The 22,602-nt window shown below is 43.3% G+C and overlaps 3 gene segments (V, D, J or C); all 3 read left to right on the forward strand.

Annotated features, from left to right (window-relative positions):
• The first annotated feature begins 3,250 nt into the window (after positions 1–3,250).
• Positions 3,251–5,335, forward strand: LOC129518565 (immunoglobulin heavy variable 3-23-like). The segment is given in 4 exon segments: positions 3,251–3,296; positions 3,400–3,750; positions 4,538–4,639; positions 5,196–5,335. Coding segments are annotated over 4 exon segments (639 nt in total).
• Positions 5,336–13,353: 8,018 nt separating this feature from the next.
• Positions 13,354–13,871, forward strand: LOC129519207 (immunoglobulin heavy variable 3-66-like; the record flags this gene model as incomplete). The annotated part of the segment is given in 2 exon segments: positions 13,354–13,465; positions 13,564–13,871. Coding segments are annotated over 2 exon segments (354 nt in total), but the record flags the coding sequence as incomplete, so codon positions are not given.
• Positions 13,872–17,943: 4,072 nt separating this feature from the next.
• On the forward strand, positions 17,944–20,063 carry LOC129518642 (immunoglobulin heavy variable 3-74-like). The segment is given in 3 exon segments: positions 17,944–18,031; positions 18,135–18,456; positions 19,922–20,063. Coding segments are annotated over 3 exon segments (510 nt in total).
• The last annotated feature ends 2,539 nt before the right edge of the window (positions 20,064–22,602 follow it).

Genomic DNA, 22,602 nt, shown 5'->3' on the forward strand with positions numbered 1-22,602 from the left:
GGGATTGAGTCTCAAGTCGGGCCCCCTGCATGGAGCCTGCTTCTCTCTCTGACTGTGTCTCTGCCCCTCTCTGTGTCTCTCAGGAATAAATAAATCTTAAAAGAAAAACAAATAAATCACGGCCAAGCAAATATCACGATGTTTTCCCCTTAGTTTACATGTATAAGTTCTAGGGTTGAGACTTCCCCTTAACGTTTTAATCCCTTTTGAGCTTTTCTGTGTCCTTGTATCTGTGTGATATTTGATAAGGACCAAGTGTCATTATTTGCATGAGGCTGTCCAACACCATTTTGCAATAGAGACTATCCTTCCCCACTGTGTATTCTTAGATATCCTGTGGTTGAAGGATTTCTGACTGTATATGCACACGTTAACTTCTGGGCTCTGTAATGTGCTCCTGGTCTCCATGTCTGACGTTAGGCAGTCACACACTGAAATAGTTAATGTGTGACTAAAATACATTTCTGTAGAGAGATGTGTGATGTCTGACTCTTCTAATTTCTTAAACTGTATGGTGACTTTCATGTGATTTTCTTTTCCATATGAATGTGGAGTTTTTCTATTATGTAAGAAAACAATTGATATTTGATTAACTTAATCAACATTAAAATCATTAGAAAAAATATATTTGTCTACTTATCGAAGCAAGAAAAATACTCAGGGAGATGTAATAAGTATATGGAAAGTAAAAATGAAATTTAACTCATAGGCACTCTAGGAAAATAGGTAAGTCTTCAAACATATAATAAAATTCCAAAGAGAAGAAATTACTGACACCAAAAAATAGAAAGGACTATGAAAAAAATTCTAAAATTTTAATAGTGCAAATAATGGATGACCAATGCAAATTTCAAAATTGCTAGTATTATCAATAAACTAAAAGTGTTTCATGAAGAAGTAAAAAAAATTAACAAAACAGCACTAATATGAAGCCTGAAACCATTAACTAAAAATTCTGACTGGAGCAGCCCAGGTGGCTCAGGAGTTTAGCTCCACCTTTGACCCAGGGCCTGATCCTGGTGAACAGGGATTGAGTCCCACGTCGGGCTCCCGGTGCATGGAGCCTGCTTCTCCCTCTGCCTGTGTCTCTGCCTCTCTCTCTGTGTGTCTCTCATGAATAAATAAAATCTTTTAAAAACATCTGCCTCGAAAAACACAAGGAAAATTTTTAAAAGAATAATGTAATAAAAAAACAAATTCAGATGGCTTTATCTATGAATATTCAAAATATTTTAAGAATTAAGGCCAAACATTTCAATGTCTTCCAAAACTTATTTAGAATGGACCATGACCAAATTGATTTAAGGAGGCCAGAATGACTCTGACAAGAAACCCACACCACGGACCCCACAAGAAGGGTCTCATGGATAATATCTCAGATGCACATAAATGCAAAACTCCTGGCATCCTCATCCAACACCATATGGACAGATCACATAGCATGACCTAGAGGAAATCATCACTGGGATGCAAGGATGCTTCAACACGCCCAGACATTAATGGGCCCCTGTATTAACAGAATGAAGGATTGGATGTACATGATTCTTTCCTATGTTGCCTAAAACCGCTTTACAATGTCTAACACGCTTTAGCTTCAAAACATCTTAACTGTCGAGGCAAGAGATCGCCTCCATGAATTAGTCACATTTTATGAAAAGCCCACAACCAACACTGCATTCAAAAGTTGAAACCTGAAGCCCTTCTGTCAAGTCAGGACCCACACGGGGGTCATTCCCACCATGAGTATCCAACATGTTTTACTGAAGGAGAATGAACTGTGCCACCCCATATGTCAGCTGGCTCCCTGGATTATTGTGAATAAAATCACAGGAGAATCATCCAGTGGACAGAGAGGCTGAACCTCTTATGTCACCTTGATGGAAGGAAATAAATCTCATGTGGGAAAATTCCCTTTTCCCTACCAGGATGGGTGAACCATCCTCAGTACCAGAAAAGTTTGTAGGGTCCAGAAGTCTGTGCAAACAACCCTTGTCAGTTCTTCAATAATTCAATGACCCAAACCCATTATCCTGGCCTTATATCTCCACAAAACCAATGTCTTGTTGTGCAAGATGCACAAGCGCTGCCTACTTTGGTCGTTGTCTGCGTGTTGTGTTCCATGGAGCTCATGCACATGCAACATGAAATACTTCTCCGCTGAGGTCTGTCACATGTCTGCAGAGTAATTAGTCCAGATGAATAACCAGGAAGAAGAGAAGGAAGCCCGTACTGTGGCAATGACTGGAATTCCAAACCAGGAATGTTAGGAAACAAAGAATAACAGATACTTAAATCAATAGATACAGAAAAAATTACTTGTACCCATATGACATGATCTGTTGCAGGGTGAAACCCTACAAGCTCCAGAACCAAACCCTTAGTTAATGAACAACTTCAGGGAATCAGTAGAATACAAAATCAACATACAAAGTAAATCTAGGTTTCCACATGGTAACAACTAATTATTTATATTTTAAAGATTTTATTTATTTATTTTTAAATAATAAATTTATTTTTTATTGGTGTTCAATTTGCCAACATACAGAATAACACCCAGTGCTCATCCCGTCGAGTGCCCCCCTCAGTGCCCGTCACCCAGTCACCCCCCCCCGCCCTCCTCCCCTTCGACCACCCGTAGTTCTTTTCCCAGAGTTAGGAGTCTTCATTCACGAGACACACAGAGAGAGGCAGAGACACAGGCAGAGAGAGAAGCAGGTTCCTTGCAGAGAGTCCAAAGTGGGACTGGATCTCTGGACTCCAGGATCACTCCCAGTGCAGAAGGCAGAGCTCAACCGCTGAGCCACCCCAACATCCATAACAATAAAGTATTTCAAAGGTAATTAATAAAACCTTATTACATTGACACCGGTGTTAAGAATACAATATGTAAGATTAAGTATTCTGAAGGAGGTAAAATACTGTCCACTAAAAGAACCTACATTGATGAGAGGTTTTTAAAAAGTCAAAAGGAAATGCAAAGGCAGTTTTTTTCATAGATTTGAACACTTCATAATGTCAAAAGACATTACACACAGTGGCCTAGAGATGTAAAGCAATCCTTGTTAATAACTTATAAAGAATCACATCTAGGTCTGGTGCTGATTATATATTCAAAGGACATGCAAATAGGACCCTCCCTCCACTGATTAAACCAGCCCAGCCCCAACCCTGCAGCTGGGAGAGGAGCCCCAGGCCCAGGATCCCCAGGTGACCCCGTTCAGTGATCAGGACACAACACAGACAAACCACCATGGAGTCTGTGCTCGGCTGGGTTTTCCTTGTCGCTATTTTAAAAGGTGATTCACGGAGAACAAGGGATCTTGAGTCTGTGAGAAGAGATGAGTGAGAGAAACAGGGGATGGGGGACACTTTCCTGACCAGGATGTCTTGTGTCTGCAGGTGTCCAGGGTGAGGTGCAGCTGGTGGAGTCTGGGGGAGACCTGGTGAAGCCTGGGGGGTCCCTGAGACTCTCCTGTGTGGCCTCCGGATTCACCTTCAGTAGCTATGCCATGAGCTGGGTCCGCCAGGCTCCAGGGAAGGGGCTGCAGTGGGTCGCAGCTATTAGCAGTGATGGGAGTAGCACATACTACACTGACGCTGTGAAGGGCCGATTCACCATCTCCAGAGACAACGCCAAGAACACGCTGTATCTGCAGATGAACAGCCTGAGAGCCGAGGACACGGCCGTGTATTACTGTGCAAGGGACATCGTGAATCGACCTCAGTTTGAGCCCAGACACAAACCTACCTGTAGAAGGGGATCGGGACCACCAGGGGGTGCACACTCCTCACCACTTCTATCTTGAAGGCCCAGGAGCAGGTGCAGATGGAGGTTCTGGGCAGGTTTCCTGTCGGGGTCTGGGCTTCCTCTCCATGGAGCAGTTTCCCCAGGGAGCCTCTCTAGACCAGGAATCTGTGCTTAACTATTCATTTTCTGATTTTAAAAGTTAGATTCTTTAGGAAAACAGTTACTTTATATGCATGGAAGGCAAAGGTGCTTAAACTTATTTACCACTTCCCTAAATATGAAAAATGTACAAATATCTCAATGTATCTCAAGGGTTAGAGGGATCCGGGGATCCCTGGTTGTCGCAGTGGTTTAGCATATGTCTTCAACTCAGGGCATGATCCTGGAGTCCCAAGTTCGAGTCCCACATCAAGCTCCCTGCATGGTGCCTGCTTCTCCCTCTGCCTGTGTCTCTGCCTATCTCTCTCTCTCTGTGTCTCCCATGAATAAATATCGCTTTTAAATGGAGGCATCTACAATCCATGCATGAAAAAAATAATACCTGACATGCTAAAAAATGAGAAGAATGACCACATAGAAATGGCCAAAATTATTATAGAAGTGGACCAACGACTCACCCAGAATATGAAGTGGAATGTATCCCCCTGCAAGTTATCAGCTGATTCTGTGGGTCACGTGTGTGCTTGTACAGGGACCAGAAGGTTCCACTGGATATATGAGGATCCTCAGGGTGAGGAGCTCAATTGGAGGAGCCTTCCACTTCCAGGATGTAAATCATTGACCCTTCAGGTGCTGATATCAGCCCAGTGTTTGTGACCTCTACCTTCCCCGTGTTGAAACCTATCACCCATGTGATGGACGGAGTTGGTGGGGACTTAGGGAAGCACTTAGGTCAGGAGGTTGCAGCCTCATGAGAGGACCAGGGTCCTTATACATCAGGCCTGGGTAAGCTCACTGCCCCATGGCCTAATGAGAGTTGACGAGAAAAGGAAGGGGTAGGACGTGGGCGTTCTCCAGACACATCTGCCTGCACCTGGACCTCAGATGATCCAGACTCCAGAGCTGTGAGAATGAGTGTCTGTTGCTTAATCCACCGAGTCTGGGACTGCAGTGACATCACCGAGAAACACTTAAACAGGGACTCACCTCTGATTTGTCCTTTACAACGTGGTCCCAGGAAAACACTCAGCTTATGACAAAACAGAGCAGGAAACCCACACCTGGACTCACTGTCCTCAGCCACCATCCATGCCCCTGTGCTTAGTTGCTGTGCATCATATCGGTGCCACACATTCTTCCTACAACCCTGTGGTTCTTTAGACCCATTAGTATCCTGGGATTCCTCCCTCCTTACCACCTACGCGCCTTCAAGCCAGCACATCTCCATGGAAGCGGACATCAAACATTTCAGATTTTCCTCTCTGCTGCTCTTTAATACTATATGCAGTATTCTGGATCAGCCTCCCTCCTGCCCTCATCACCACAGCTTTATCTCCCCATGGCAACATCCACACCTCCTACGTCCAAATGGTGGTCGATTTTCTACGTGTCCACTTGCAGTTTTTGTTCTCCCAGACCTCTGAGTGATTTCATGGATGATCAGAATGATTCGATAACTGCCTATCATGTTCCAGGAATGAGACAAGCTCAGAAACCCTGATCCAGCATCTTAACTCCTCCTTCCTAATGCTGTTATAGCAAAGAACGTGTGGGGAATTCCCTCCACTCTATATGCTGATGATCAAACAGGGATTCTGGAATGTTATTTCAAAATCACCTAAATTTAGTTCCCTCCCAACTCTTATCTCAGTCCTGTGGATTAAGTTGCTGCTTGAGTGTATGTTGTAAAATTATTATATTATTCTGCAGTAAGTAATGGTGAAATGTGTGATCCATGCACATATTGTCCCTAATGAGTGACATAGAGAGGAAAGCACCTCTCAACATGTGACACAGGTTTTGGGCAGGAGGTCGGGCGTCCTCCGCAAGGACAAGAATTGCGGGGATATTATTATCACAATCTATATCTTCATTCTATTGGGGTAGATATGCTATAGATGGTGTGGGCAGCTGGCAGTCTCTCAAATGCACATGATCCTTTCAGGGATGGAAATTGCCGGAACTGGGGGCAGAACAGAAGTCCTGTCTCATTTGGCAGGGTCAAAGGGACTGACATGAGAAACCCAAAATTTGAGATGGATCAGAGCAGCAAACTGGAATTGAATTCCCTAAACTTGGTATTTGCCCTAAGTCTCTGTATTCCTCTGTATGTACAAAAGCCAGTTCTATATCCTGCTCCAGAATAACAGCTTTATGATAATTAGGTCACATAGGGTGTTGGGTCTGCATTGAGAGTGTCTGTGGTGTGTGCTGCATGCACTGTGCTGTCCTGTTTGGCTGCTATTTCCTTCAGGCCAAGTGTCTACACAGGCCCTCCTTGCTTGCAGTGGGCATTGTGTGGTGCCTGGCCAACATGTGGTGAGTTTTAATGGGCTGTGCTCTGCTCTTCTTGTTAAATGAGCCCTGATACCACCTCCACTAGAACTGAGGCCCTGCTGAATTCTCTGCTTAGGAGATGTGGGTGGGCAAGGGTGCAACCGATCTGGGAAACCAGATGGTGTGACATCAAATAGGAAATAGTCGGGCTACCGTGGGATCCAGCAACTGCACTACTGGGCATTTACTCTAAGAATACAGAAGTACTAAGGTGCCTGGGTGGCTCAGCAGTTGAGCGCGTGCCTTCAGCTCACATCGTGTTCCCAATCTGGGGATTGTGTCTCATGTTGGACGCCTGGGGGAGCCTGTTTCTCCCTCTTTGACACTGCCTCTTTTAGTCTCCCATGAATAAATACATAAAATCATTAAGAGGAAAAGAATTCTAAGACACCTGGCTGGCTCAGTGCTTGAGCATCTGCCTCTGGCTCATGGCTTAATCTCAGAGTCCAAGGATCAAGTCCCACATCGGACTCCCTGCATGGAGCCTGTTTCTCCCTCTGCCCGTGTCTCTGCCTCTCTTTGTGTATGTGTTTCTCATGTATAGGTAAATAAAATCTTCAAAAAAAAAAGAAAATAGAATACAAAAATACAATTCAAAGGGACACTTGCACCTGGATTTTTATAGCAGCATTATGTACATTAGCCAAACTATCGAAACTATCCGTACATGGAATGAAATCTTTTTTTAAAAAACTTTATTTTAAGATTTTGGTTACCATTTCATTTTGTTTTCTTAACAAGTCTACTGTTTAATCTCTCAGGATTAAAAAAACAGTTATTAAGAATCTAAAGAATTAAACAACAAAGGATTGTCAAGGGAAGGGCACAAATGCCCCATTCGCTGGGGTATAAGACCTATTCCAGTTTAACACCTAGCTTCAAAACAAAATGAATTTTTATATTTTCTAAATGAAATATTGTACTACCACCACCTTCTAACTTTCAAACACAAAGCTTTGTTTTAAGCTTGGTAAAAAACTTTTAACAGGAATGATGGCCGACCTTGGTATGTAGTGTGTACCTTACAGGAAATTTTTTTAACAGTCATAACACAGTAATAATGCCATTAATGAAGTCCTCAATTTAGAACATGCAACATTCTTCCATAAAGGGTGGGAGGGGGAAATTCAGTCCAATGAGTCTATCTCAAGATCTTCATCTCTAGTTTTCTCCACTTGTATTCTCTTTTCAGTAACTGGATTAATGCTTTGAGGCCAAAATGAGATATATTTTTTATTACTGTAGAATATATGTTGTTTGGCTGGGAACACAATACAATAAACTTTATTTTGCATAATGCATTTCACACGAGCTGCATCTGAAATGCTTTACAGAGCAAAACTGTCCAAGTACAAAGTTTTGTAATAACAGGAGAAGGAAAGAAAACACAAATATTAGAATTTGAGAAAGTTACATTTGGAGGACATTCAAAAAGAAACTGAAACACATAAAGATAACTTTGAGATACTAAAGAAGGGTTGGGCTAGTTGTTAGGTTTTTTGGTAACTAAATGGAAATGAGACCGCCAAGGCAAGCGAGGGTCCAAGAACAGATTTTATTGCAGGCACCCTCGGGCGAGGTTCCACGACTCACGGAGGGAAGAGTGAGTCGGGGAAGTCGCGCCAAGACAAGGTGGCAGGGGGTTTACATAACGTTGTAAGGCAGAACGGTTTCCTATTGGTCTGCTCATATGCAAAGGAAGGATTGCAATCCAACCAGTCAGAGTGACCCTCACTATGCAAAGGAAGGATTGCAGTTCGGTCAGTCAAAGGTGACTTCCTCCTCTGGGGTTTGAAGGGCATTGGGTCCGGTTGGGTAAGTCCAAAGGAGAGGTCTAAGGGTCTGCGTCAAGCTGTCAGCAGGTCATTGGTCCATTGGCGTCCCAGGTGGAGGTGGTGACAGGAACCTCAGCCATTTGGGGTATCCGCCATCTTGAGGAGTTTCTCTTCCCGCCTGGCCCCAACACTAGTTTCATCTGCTTTAGGGGAGTCATTTAAAAACTGATCTAAAACTCAAAAGTGAGTAATCCCTGTATCCTGTTAGGATTTGACCATTTCTGTAAATATTAAAGTTATTTTTGTTACCTATCCTTTTCTATCCTTTCACTGAAAAGTTGCTGGACTGTTTGTTGCTTTTAACTTTATTGTGCTCCCCAAATTAACATGGAATGAAATCTAATCCATTTGGAACTATGGGGATGGAGGTAGCAAGTATAATGCTAAGTGAAATGAGTCAGTCAAAGTAAGGCAATCGCTGTATGATTTCAGTCATATGCAGATCTGTCATTAACGAGCTTGTAATGTCTCCTTTTTTTGGAATGTGACAACGTGCTTGGGGTAAAGAAATGGTGTGAACCCCATGGATAAATTTCTCTGTCCCTGTCTCCGTGTGAGAATCACAACCATCACATTCTGGTAGGACACTCATGAACTCACGGTCCCAATTCCTGGCCTGAGATGTGTCAGGTTCAGGCTCAATCTAGGTCAGGACATCATCCTTGCCATCACCGCTTCAGTGACGAGTTCCTGCAGAGGTTCCTCCCCACAGGGCCCTGACCTGGGCCAGTACTGGTGGTCACCACAACACAGGGCAGTGGTGGAGCATGCAGGACCCCAGGACCTCAACCCTGCCAGTTGGAAAGAAATATGAAACAGAAGCCCTGGAAAATCATTTTTCTGTAATGGTAATGAACTGTTTCTTCCTGGAACAGGAAGACGAGAGGACGGCTTTCCTTCGGGAGATTTATTTCACTTCAGAGGTCGGGCGGGTCAGCATATCTCTGCATTGGCTCTTTCTTGAGGAGTGTAAATCCCAGGGACACACGAGGTGTCATATTCTGCGCCCATTCTCAATGTAGTACTGCAGTAGAGACACTGCGATAAATACCCTGTGAGCCCAGACAGGGTCCTCCAAGCACAGTCGGGGTCTGGGCTGCAAGGGGCGCTCAGGACCACACAGAACAAGGCTGTTGCCCCAGGAGCAGGTGCACAGGGATCTGGAGAAGGCTTTCTCAGGGAAGATGGGGTCGCCTTGTTGGAGGAACTACATGAAATGCAGGTAGGACAGGGAGTGCTACAGGGTGTGTGATATTTTTATATAGAATGTTTCCATAAATAATACCTAAAAGTAAAATTTATTGATGGACAAAGTACGAAAAGATGTGATTACTAACAGTTGACTCTATCAATAACTACATGAATTGGTATTTAAAATTTCACTTCAATTATCTGCTTAGGGCCACTTAGATCAGCTATTTGGAGCAATTTTCACCTTTAGCTCTTTTCCTTGTAACATGAGTGTTCTAACATGGTTAGATAGCATGAAATACTAATGGTTAATAGTTCCATGTCGCTTTCTATGTTTGGGAGCAATGCCCCTTGTCCTAACATTGCTTATAGTGTAAGACCAGCCATGAAACAAATGAATAATTGTAATTGTTATTTTCATTTGCTTCTGGTATTTTCTCCATCCAGATTACTAATGAAAAGGGAATAGCTAAGAAAAAAAGGGGGGGGACAGCTTTGTAAATTCATATTACTGTGGAATTGAAGCCTCTTAAAATAATCAAGATTCTGGTTACTTTTCAAAATAATAATAATAGAAAACAAAATAATAAAACATGCTTAAGGTCCAAGCAATGATTTAAGTCGAAAGAATAAATTGGTCAAATATGTTACAATTGGGATGAATTCCTGAAGTCTATACCATTTAGTCATAAACTGAGATCTTTAGAGGTCAAATATGATACATGGAGTTTTCCGGTAATTATTACTCAAACTTTGAAAGGACTCTTTTTCATTAATATTTTTATTTGACATGTGCACTTCATGTGCAGATTTCTTCATTTCAATCAGCAAAGGAAATCATAGGAAATTTAATTGACACAGAAGCTCCCAAAACATTTTGTAATTTTATTATATTGTAGCAACCTCTCAACTATTTATATTACTAAATAAAAGAATGACACAGTGAATTGTGAACTTTTTAGGACAAATTTCATAAATTATCCATTTTTGTATCCTTACAGCTCCTAGTAAGGAGGAAATACTCATAAAAAAATAAATGTTACACTAAGTACAATTGCATTTGTATGTGAAAGGCATTTCAGTTTGGGGGAGTTTGTTCACTTTATTGTTATTTCATCTTTTTATTCTGGAATATGTCCTTATGATTTCCAGAAGGGAAATTATTACTTTAGGTCATGTGACCGTTCCTTCATCTGATTTGGTAAATTACTTTCCAAAATCTTTTCCTAATTTACATCCCAAGAGGATAAGGGTTCATTTCACTCTACCCTCACCAATGAGTTCATGCATGTTTTAAACAAACTGGCTAATTAGATACACTAGAAATAGTATCTTTTGTCATTTCATTGTTAATGAGTTTGAGCATTAGTAAAACATGCAGTAGGCACTGAAATTTCCTATTTTGTGAGTTGACCATTCACGTATAGACTTTTCCTATTTATCTCTAAGGTGTCAGTGTTTTCTATTTCTATGCTTTGTCCTAACACTATATATATATATATATATATATATATATGCATTATACTATATGAATACTTCTATGTAAATATTTCTACCCCAAATATACATTTGCATACATGAAAAAAAAAATAAAATTTCACTTCAAAGGTACTCATTTTATTAGAATATCCCTCAGTCAAAATCATTATCTGCCTGTCTTACATACATGATGATATCACTCTCAGGTCTCACCTGCAATTCCCTGTCTGCAAAGTCTAGGAATTGCCCCCAGCATGAGCAGAAACTGACTTCTCCCAAGTGATTCCAAGCCCCAAATATCTCTCCCCTCTTGGACCATGAAGTTTCTCCAGGATCTCATAGCTGCTCACTATCCTCAACCAGCTCGAGTCCCAAACACACAATGTGATGCTTAATTCATAGCAATTTGCTTCTCAGGACTTTATCGGATGGCATCTATCTGAAATTACTTTACCCCACAAGAGGTAATAGCATGAATTTTTAAGGGTTCCCCTGAGGAACTGGACCCATAGCCCATTGGCTCCCATGACTGAATAGGCTGAGAGGTCCTTGTTCTACATTGATGAGGTGGAGACTCATGGAATCCAGTGGAGTAATTCTCATCCGACTACGAAGTAGTCTCTCATTGGAGAATCTGGAGACATGCATGTGTAACTGTCTCCAAGGCAGGAGGACATGGATGTTCCAGATCAAGGCTGCAGGAAGGAAGAATGATGGAAGTCTTCATCCTTCTGCTATTTATTCTATTCAAAACAATTCAGGTGTCCCTTTATCTTTTTTTTTTGAAGATTTTATTTATACACAAGAGATAGAGAGACAGAGTCAGAGACAGGAGTGGAGTGAGATATAGGCTCCATGCAGGGAGCCCGATGTGGGACGCGATCCTGGGGCTTCAGGACGACCTGAGCTGAAGGCAGATGCTTAACCACTGGGGTACCCAGGCATTCTGAGTATCTGTTGTTTAAATCCACCCAGTCTCTGTACAATGTTACAGCAGCCAAAGCAGGGTATGACCCTAGTGACACATGAACCCAAGTAATGATGCTCTGGCATTTCCACAAGTCATGTCTTTGATGAACCTGAGGGATTTGAGTGTTACTATCTCCTTCCAGAGTTGTGTTATACTGACTGCTGTGGGCTGTGCGCCCCACCACTGGGAACGAGGTTGGTCCCCCCATTTCCCCAACCTAATACCCACCTCTGTCTGTCACTCTCCCTCCATAGACAAGGGAGGTTTCCAATGGTGAGCTCAACACTGGAAATCCGCAAACACCTGCAGTAATTGCTTACCCTTTATCTATGTATTTGTGCCATCATTCGTCTAGAGGTTTTTTACACCATCCTGGTGGCATGACCTGGTGTTGACAGTGTATCTTAACTCTTCCATCCTATTGCATAGTTTACACGTGAACTTACTGGTAGTGAAGCTGTTCAGGAAGTGAAATCTAGTCATGGAAAGTGAGTCCCCTGATGGCAAGAAATAAATCTCTGATGAGAACGATCCATTCTCTGTATTGGGGGGGGGGAACTATCCTCAGAAACAAGGTAGGGAATGTAGAGCTCAGTGGGCTCTGCAAACAACCCTTGTCAGCCCCTCACTCATACACTGACCCAAACCCAAATCCTGAGCTTAAATATCCACAAACTTAATCTCTATTTTCTAACAGACAGAAGGGCTGCCTACAGTGGTCATTGTCTGGGTGTTGTATTTTACATAGCTCATGCACATGGAAAATGAAATGCATCTCCTTAGATCTGTCTTATGTCTGCTGAGTTATTAGATGTGACAAAGAAGCCAGAAGAATAGAAGAGAAATAGTTCGGCTACAACAGGTTGAAGACCTACAAAGGGAAATCAGGTAATGAAAATTAATTATTAGAGGGAAGAAAAGTTATTTGTTTCCATATGGCATGATCTGCTACAGCCACAATGTCTACCAACTCCACAATCTCTAGGGATTAATTATCGATTTCTGGGAATACTCAGAATATAAAATCAAAAAAAGGAAAAAGGATATAAAATAAATATAGCTATGAGGGATCCCTGGGTGGCGCAGTGGTTTGGCGCCTGCCTTTGGCTCAGGGCGCGATCCTGGAGACCCGGGATTGAATCCCAAATCAGGCTCCCGGTGCATGGAGCCTGCTTCTCCCTCTGCCTGTGTCTCTGCCTCTCTCGCTCTCTCTCTCTGTGACTATCATAAATAAATAATAAAAAAATAAAATAAATACAGCTATGATTCCACACACTAACAATAAAAATCCATATGAAATTAATAAAAATATCACATTAACTAGCATGAAAAATAAATATTTAGGATTAAATTTCAATAGGAGATGAAATACCACACTAAAAATTACCTATTTTGATAAAAAGATTTTAAAAATTCAGTCAGAAATGAAAAGACAACAATGCTCACAGATGACGGCTTCATGTTTCCGCAGTGACATCTGCACAAAATGATCTGCAAATGTAATGCAGTCCTTGCTCTTAACCTGTTAAAATCGAAATGTAGACATGGGCTGAAGATAAAGTCAGAGGATATGCAAATAAGCCCCTCCCTCTTCTGATTAAACCAGCCCAGCCCAGACCCTGCAGCTGGGAGAGGAGCCTCAGCCCTAGATCCCCAGGTGAACCCATTGAGTGATCAGGCCAGAACACAGACAAACCACCATGGAGTCTGTGCTCAGCTGCGTTTTCCTTGTTGCTATTTTAAAAGGTAATTCGTGGAGAACAGAGACCTTGAGTATGTGAGTGGACGTGAGTGCGAGAACGGGATGGGGGGCACTTTCCTAACCAGGATGTCTGTGTCTGCAGGTGTCCAGGGTGAGGTGCAGCTGGTGGAGTCTGGGGGAGACCTGGTGAAGCCTGGGGGGTCCCTGAGACTGTCCTGTGTGGCCTCTGGATTCACCTTCAGTAGCAACGACATGCACTGGGTCCGCCAGGCTCCAGGGAAGGGGCTGCAGTGGGTTGCAATCATTTATACTAGTGGAAGTACCACATACTACGCAGACGCTGTGAAGGGCCGATTCACCATCTCCAGAGACAACGCCAAGAACACGATGTATCTGCAGATGAACAGCCTGAGAGCCGAGGACACGGCCGTGTATTACTGTGCGAGGGACACAGTGAGGGGACCTCAGTGTGAGCCCAGACACAAACCTCCCTGTAGAAGGGGATCAGGACCACCAGGGGGTGCACACTCCTCACCACTTCTGTCTTGAAGGCCCAGGAGCAGGTGCAGATGGAGGTTCTGGGCCGGTTTCCTGTCAGGGTCTGGGCTTCCTCTCCAAGGAGCAGTTTCCCCCAGGGAGCCCCTCTGGACATAGGATTTTGTGTTAACATATTCAGCCCCTGACTTAGAAACTTAGGAAATCAACTCTAGCACCTGCCCTGACTTTTGAAAACAACTGTACTACTTGTTCTTATTTGAACTTAAATTTTCCTGACCCAGAATATAAATCAGTTACAAATACTTCCATACACATCATCTGAACATCTTCCTGAATCACAGCAGCACACACTGTACACCAAGGACCCCATGCTAACATGAGGACTTGGTAGAAGCACCATAAAGTGAATGCTACACATGACGGTACAGAGGAATCTACAATCCATTCAAGAGAAAAAAGACACGTAGTTGGGATCAGTATCTGAGAAAATGTTCAAAAATATTGTAGCAAATGTGTAGTGTCAGAGAGATTCCCGGCATGACTGGTAAGTATGTGCATTTAAAGGTCACACACACACACACACACACACACACACACACACACACACACACGGGAGTACAAAGGTTTATCACCTTCACCATCCTGTCTGTTGAGAGCAGGGCCGGCCTCTCAGCAAGTCACAAGGCTTATATAGAGCCAGGGAAGGACACTGGCTCAGAGTCTGTGTTGAGAGTCAGTGGTTGGGATAGGGTCTGCTCCGGGTTGGGGTGGTGTGGAGTCAGTCTCCCACTTTCGTCAAATGAGGGTGAACCTGTGGGTTCTTGTTTGAATCCCCACGTTGGGCGAGGAGGAGAAGAAGGAGGTTTGGAGATCAAGGATCTAGCAAATAAATTCAAAGGTATGCTTTAAGGAATAAGTCCACTAAAGAAGTATGAAAAGTTGGAGAACAAACAGAGAAAATGTCATTCTACATAGAAAAAGTCCAAATCCTTAGAAAATGAGATGAATGATGCGTGGAAGAATCCAAAAGTATAAAATGATGCTTTGGGGACTAAAATACATTTCTGGGGCAGCCTGGGTGGCTCAGTGGTTTAGCACCACCTTCGGCCCAGAGCCTGATCCTGGGGTCCCGGGATCGAGTCCCACATTGGGCTCGCTGCGTGGAGACTGCTTCTCCCTCTATCTGTGTCTCAGCCTCTCAGCGTGTCTCTCATTAATAAAAAAAATGAATAAAATATTTTCTAAAAATAAAAATAATAAAACAAAATACATTTCTGTAGAGGGATGTGTAATGTCTGACTACTCTTATTTTTTATAATTGTATGGTCAGTATCATGAGTTTTTTCTAAATGAATATGGAGTTTTTCTATTATGTAAGAAAATGATTGGTATTTTGAATAACTTAATCAACTAAAAATCATTAGAACAGACGACATTGGGCGCGTTCAGGGTGGTATGGCCATAGACCCGAATAGCCAGGGGAATTTTAAAAAAGAACCATAGCTGGCAGCATCACAATGCCAGATTTCAGGTTGTACTACAAAGCTGTGGTCTTCAAGACAGTGTGGTCTTGGCACAAAAACAGACACATAGATCAATGGAACAGATTAGAGAACCCAGAAGTGGACCCTGAACTTTATGGTCAACTAATATTCGACAAAGGAGGAAAAATATCCACTGGAAAAAAACAGTCTCTTCAATAAATGGTGCTGGGAAAATTGGACATCCACATGCAGAAGAATGAAATTAGACCACTTCATGCACCAGACAGAAAGATAAACTCAAAATGGATGAAAGATCTAAATGTGAGACAAAATTCCAACAGAATCCTAGAGGAGAACACAGGCAACACCCTTTTTGAACTTGGCCACAGCAACTTCTTGTAAGATACATCCACGAAGGCAAAAGAAACAAAAGCAAAAATGAACTATTGGGACTTCATCAAGATAAGAAACTTTTGCACAGCAAAGGATACAGTCAACAAATCTAAAAGAAAACCTACAGAATGGGAGAAGATATTTGCAAACGATGTATCAGATAAAGGGCTAGTTTCCAAGATCTATAAAGAACTTCTTAAACTCAACACCAAAGAAACAAACAATCCAATCCTGAAATGGGCAAAAGACATGAAGAGAAATCTCACAGAGGAAGACATAGACATGGCCAACACGCACATGAGAAAATGCTCTGCATCACTGGACATCAGGGAAATACAAATTAAAAGAGATACCACAATGAGATACCACCTCACACCAGTGAGAATGGGGAAAATTAACAAGGCAGGAAACAACAAATGTTGGAGAGGATGTGGAGAAAAGGGAACCCTCTTACACTGTTGGTGGGAATGTGAACTGGTGCAGCCACTCTGGAAAACTGTGTGGAGGTTCCTCAAAGAGTTAAAAATAGACCTGCCCTACGACCCAGCAATTGCACTGCTGGGGATTTACCCCAAAGATGCAGATGCAGGGAAACGCTGGGACCCCTGCACCCTGATGTTTCTAGCAGCCATGTCCACAATAGCCAAACTGTGGAAGGAGCCTCGGTGTCCATCGAAAGATGATGGATAAAGAAGATGTGGTCTATGTATACAATGGAATATTCCTCAGCTATTAGAAATGACAAATACCCACCATTTGCTTCAACGTGGATGGATCTGGAGGGTATTAAGCTGAGTGAAATAAGTCAATTGGAGAAGGACAAACATTATATGGTCTCATTCATTTGGGGAATATAAAAATATTGAAAGGAAATAAAGGGGAAAGGAGAAAAAAATAGTGGGAAATATCAGAAAGGGAGCCAGAACATGAAATACTCCTAACTCTGGGAAATGAACTGGAGGTGGTGGAAGGGGAGTTGGGCAGGGGGGTGGGGGTGACTGGGTGATGGGCACTGAGGGGGACACTTGACAGAATAAGCACTTGGAGTTATACTATATATTTGTAAATCAAACCCCACTAAAAAGTATACAGAAAAAGTATCCTCTATCTAGATTTATCCAAGAATAGAGAAATACCCCTAATAAATAATATAGAAGTCCATCTGAATGTGTTTACTCTTATTGTTTTTGATGACACATTTTCTATTGTGGTTAAGAGTCCCTTTTGTATTTTGGATACTAACCCCTTTTCAGTATATAGTTGAACACACTGACTCCCATTTTATTTTATTTTATTTTTTAAAAATAAATTAATTTTTTATTGGTGTTCAATTTACCAACATACAGAATAACACCCAGTGTGCATCCCGTCAAGTGCCCCCCTCAGTGCCCGGCACCCACTCACCCCCACCCCCCGCCCTCCTCCCCTTCCACCACCCCTAGTTGGCAAATTGAACACCAATAAAAAATAAATTTATAATAAAAAAGAAAAAAAGAGGGTGACGGGCAGTGAATGGGTGACGGGCACTGAGGGGGACACTTGACGCGATGAGCACTGGGTGTTATTCTGTATGTTGGTAAATTGAACACCAAAAAAATTAATTTATTAAAAAAAATTCTTGACAAAGGTAAAAAGAAAAAGTATCAGCTTGGAACTAGAAAGGCATCAGACTAGAGGGGATAGGTTTCCCTGAAGTCTCTGACCTGTATTATATATTTCTGCCTCTAGGTCAGAGAATGTCCAATAAAATTCTTTCTCTAAAAAAAATGAAATGAAAAGAAAATTAACAAAATATTCCTTTCACACTGGCAAAAAAATAAAATAATTATTATTAAATATTCATAGGCAGTAACATGCTATATACTAAAAATTACCTAAATTGGCGATTGGGTTTTAATAAGACATTGAGAGATGCAAAGCTAATTCTGTTTACATGTTAAAACACTTCATATCGTTACATGACATTACAGAAATTTGACCTCAAATGTAATGCAATCATGATTATGAAACTTGTAAAGAATCTAATCTAAGTCTGGAGCTGACTATATAGTCAGAGGACATGCAAATAGGGCCCTCCCTCCACTGATTAAACCAGCCTATCCCTGAACCTGCAGCTGGGAGAGGAGCCCAGACCCCAGCAACCCAGGGGACCCCATTCAGGGATCAGGACAGAACACACACAACTCACCATGGAGTCTGTGCTCCACTGGGTTTTCCTTGTTGCTATTTTAAAAGGTAATTCATGGGGAACACGGGACCTTGAGTCTGTGAGTGGAGGTGAGTGAGAGAAACAGGGAATGTGGGACAGTTTCCTGATCAGGATGTCTTGTGTCTGCAGGTGTCCAGGGAGAGGTGCAGCTGGTGGAGTCTGGGGGAGACCTGGTGAAGCCTGGGGGGTCCCTGAGACTCTCCTGTGTGGCTTCTGGATTCACCTTCAGTAGTTACTGGATAAGCTGGGTCCGCCAGGCTCCAGGGAAGGGGCTGCACTGGGTCTCAGTAATTAACAAGGATGGAAGCAGCACATACCACGCAGACGCTGTGAAGGGCCGATTCACCATCTCCAGAGACAACGCCAAGAACACGCTGTATCTGCAGATGAACAGCCTGAGAGCCGAGGACACGGCCGTGTATTACTGTGCACACACCGTGAGGGGACCTCAGTGTGAGCCCAGACACAAACCTCCCTGTAGAAGGGGATGGGGACCGCTAGGAGGTGCACACTCCTGACTAGTTGTCACTTGAAGGCCCAGGAGCAGGTGCAGATGAGGGTTACGGGCTGGTTTCCTGTCAGGGTCTGGGCTTCCTCTCCTTGGAGCAGTATTCCCCAAGGAGTCATATGGACACATTATCCTGGTCTTATCTATTGAGTCTCTGAATTAGAAATATTATTTTTATATGAAAAACACTTATAACATGTACAAAGGACAAAGTTGCTGGCACTTGTTTATTACTATCCCTACATGCAAAAAAAAATGACAATCTCTGCAGTTACATCAGCTAAGCATTTACTGGAGCCACACCTGCATTTGTGCTTCGCGGGTCCACTCACCTCAAGGAGCAAGCTTGGTGGAAGCAGCATAAAGTGCATGCAAGATAAGAGGCCACAGAAGCATCAACCATCTAAAGCAAGAGAAGACAGATCCCTGTTGCGGTAACTGTCTTGAACAAGCCTCCCTGCAGCGACGTTAGTAACAACCTGAGAAGGAACGGGGGTGCCCAGCAGGATGTTGTGTATTTGTGCTGTCTCAGGATCATAAACACACACACACACACATACACAGACAAGAGTATTAAACTTCATCACCTTCACAATCGTGTCTGTTGAGAGCAGCACAGCCTCTTCGCAAGTCACAAATGCTTGGATGGAACCAGGGAAGGACACGGGCTCAGGGTTTGTGTTGTGGGTCTGTGGTGAAGATGGGATACTGCTTGAGGAGGGGCTTGTGTGGAGTCAGTGTCCCCCCTGCATCAATGCTGATATCAGCTCACTGTGTGTGACCTCTACCATCCCCATGTTGAAAAACAACATCCGTGTGATGGGGGGGGGGTGGGGCCTGAGGGCAGCACTTAGGTCAGGAGATCCATCCTCATGATGGGATCACGAAACTTAAACACCAGGTCGTGGGAAGCTCTTTGCCTCCAGGCCCCATGTGAGGTGAAAGGGAAAGTACCGGCTAGGACGGGGGCGCTCTCCAGACACCACATCTGCCTGCACCTGGACCTCAGACGTCCCAGACTCCAGAGCAGGGATAATGAGTGTCGCCTTTTTAATCCACCCAGCCTGGGATTGCGGTGACATCACCCAGACACACGAAAACAGGGTCTCTCCTCTGATTCATCCTTTACAGCCTGGTACCACGAAAAGACTCCGGTTATGACAAAACAGAGTAGGAAACCCACACCTGGACTCACTGTCCTCAGCCACCTTCCACGCTCCTGTGCTTAGTAGCTGTGCATCGTGTTGGTGCCACACATTCTTCCTACAACGCTGGGGTTTTGAGAACCGTTAGTATCCTGGGATTCCTCCCTCTTTACCACCTGAGGAGCTTTAAGCCAGCACATGCCCCATGGAAGCAGACATCTAAATTTCAGATTTTCCTGTCTGCTGCTCATCATACTTTACAGAATATTCTGGATCAGCCTCCTTCTTGTCCTCATCGCCACAGCTATATCTCCCCATGACAACATCCACACCTCCTACATTCAAAAGGAGGTTGATTTTCCACCTGTGGACTTGCAGTTTTTGTTCTCTCAGACCTCTGAGTGATTTCATGGGTGATCACAATGAGTCACTAACTATCTCTCATGTTCCAGGAACGAGACAAGCTCAGAGACTCCTGATCCAGGAGTTAAGATCTCCTCCCTCCCAGTGCTGTTATAGCAAAGACCGTGTGTGGAATTCCCTCTGCTTTATATGCTGAAGATCAAGAGGGGACTCTGGAATTTTATGTCAAAATCACCTAAATTTATTTCCCTCCCATCTCTTACCTCAGTCCTGTGGATTCATTTTGTGTTTGAATGTATGTTGTACAATTTTTATTTTATTTTGCAGTAAATAATGGTGACATATGTGGTCCATGCACATATTCTCCCTAATGAGTGACGTAGAGAGGAAAGCACCTCTCAACATGTGACATGGGCTTCGGGCAGGAGGTTGGGCATCCTCCACAAGGACAAGGATTGCGGGAATATTATTATCACAACTCTGTGTCTTCATGCCATTGCTGTAGTTGCACGTTGGATGGTGTGGGCAGCTGGAAGTCCCCCTGATGCATGTGATCCCCTCAGGGATGGAAGCTGCTGGATCTGGAGGCAGAAGAGAAGTCCTGTCTCATTCGGCAGGGTCAAAGGGACTGACACGAGAAACCAAATTTGAGGTGGATCGGAGCAGAAAAGTGGAATTGAATTCCTTAACCTTGACATTTTCTCTAGGTCTGTATCTTCCTCTGTGTGTACAAATGCCCGTTCTAGCTTCTGCTCCAGAATAACAGCTTTATGATGAAGACGTCACATAGGATGCTGGTTCTGGGTCTTCAGAGTGTCTGTGGTGTGGGCTGCGGCCACTGTGCTGTCCTGTTTTGGCTGCTATTTCCTTCAGGCCAGGCGTCCACACAGGCACTCCTTGCCTTCAGGGGGCTGTATGTGATCCGTGGCCAGAATGTGAGTTTTAACTGGGTGTGCTTTGCTCTGCTTGTTAAATGAGCCCTGATACCACCTCCACTAGAACTGAAGCCCTGCAGAATTCTCTGGTCAGGAGATGTGGGTGGGCAAGGGTGCAGCTGCTCTGGGAAAACATATGGTGTGACATCAGATAGGTAATAGTAAACCTACCCTGTGATCCAGCAACTGCACTACTGGGCATTGACTCTAAGAATACAAAAGTACTGGGATGCCTGGGTGGCTCAGCAGTTGAGCACGTGCCTTCAACTCGGGTCCTGTTCCCAATCTGGTGATCGTGTCTCATATCAGACTCCTGGAAGGAGCCTGCTTCTCGCTCTTTGTCACAGCGTCTTTGCATCTCCCATGAATAAATAAATAAAATCAGTAAAAGGAAAAGAATCCTGAGATACTTGGGTGGCTTAGTAGTTGTGTGCCTGCCTTTGGCTCAGGGCATAATCCCAGACTATAGGGGTCAAGTCCTACCTCGGGTTTCCTGCATTTAGCCTGCTTCTCCCTCTGCCAATGTCTCTGCCTCTCTCTGTGTGTATGTCTCTCATGAGAAAAATAAAACAAATGAAAATTTAAAAAGATAAAAGAATATTCAAAGGAAAACAGGACCATTGAAATAAAGACTCACTATTAGTATATATTAAACCAAATATAAAAGCACTGTGGGAGGCACCTGACAGGATAAGCCAACACTCATCTATAAAGCAGGCAGAGCCTTGTGTGGACATGTTACGCAGGAGGGTACAGACACATGAAGTAAGCACAGGGGAGAGCACCTCCCACCAGGGTCTGTCAGGGAAATTCACATCCACCACAATGAGATGCCCTATACACTCATCACAAGGGCTCAGGTATGAAAGGAGCACTGACCAGAACATCCTGGGGAGCATACAGGACACCTGGAGCCTCAACCCTGCAGGTAGGAATGAAAAATGAAACAGAAGCCTTGGAAAATCATTGTTCTGTTCCTCCTGAAATTAAAGATGGATGACCTACCACGTGACCAGCGGTCACCTGTGGATCCTGGGGTGGGGCTCCTCTACCAGCTGCAGGGTCGTGTTCCGCTGGTTTAGTCAGTGAAGGGACGGTCCTATTTGCACTTCCTTTGGATATATAACCAGCACCAGACCTAGATTTGACTCTTCACATCTATTAACAAGGATTGCTTTACATCTCTAGACCACTGTGTGTAATGACTTCTGACATTATGAAGTGTTCAAATCTATGAAAAATTACCTTTGCATTTCTTTTTGAGTTTTTAAAAATCTCTCTTCAATGTAGGTTCTTTTAGTGTACAGTATTTTACCTTTTTCAGAATACTTAATCCTACATATTATATTCTTAACACCGGTGTCAATGTAATAAGTTTTATTAATTACCTTTTAAATACTTTATTGTTAGGGATGCTGGGGTAGCTCAGCGGTTGAGGTCTGCCTTCTGCTCTGGGAGTGATCCTGGAGTACAGAGATCCAGTTCCACATTGGGCTCCCTGCATGGATCTTGCTTCTCTCTCTGCCTGTGTCTCTGCCTCTCTCTGTCTCTGTGTCTTTCATTAATAGTCAAATAAAACCTTTTTTTTAATAAATTAATTTTTTATTGGTGTTCAATTTACCAACATACAGAATAACACCCAGTGC

This window comes from Nyctereutes procyonoides, unplaced genomic scaffold (assembly GCF_905146905.1).
Source record: "Nyctereutes procyonoides isolate TBG_1078 unplaced genomic scaffold, NYPRO_anot_genome, whole genome shotgun sequence".
Taxonomy (NCBI): Eukaryota; Metazoa; Chordata; class Mammalia; order Carnivora; family Canidae; genus Nyctereutes; species Nyctereutes procyonoides.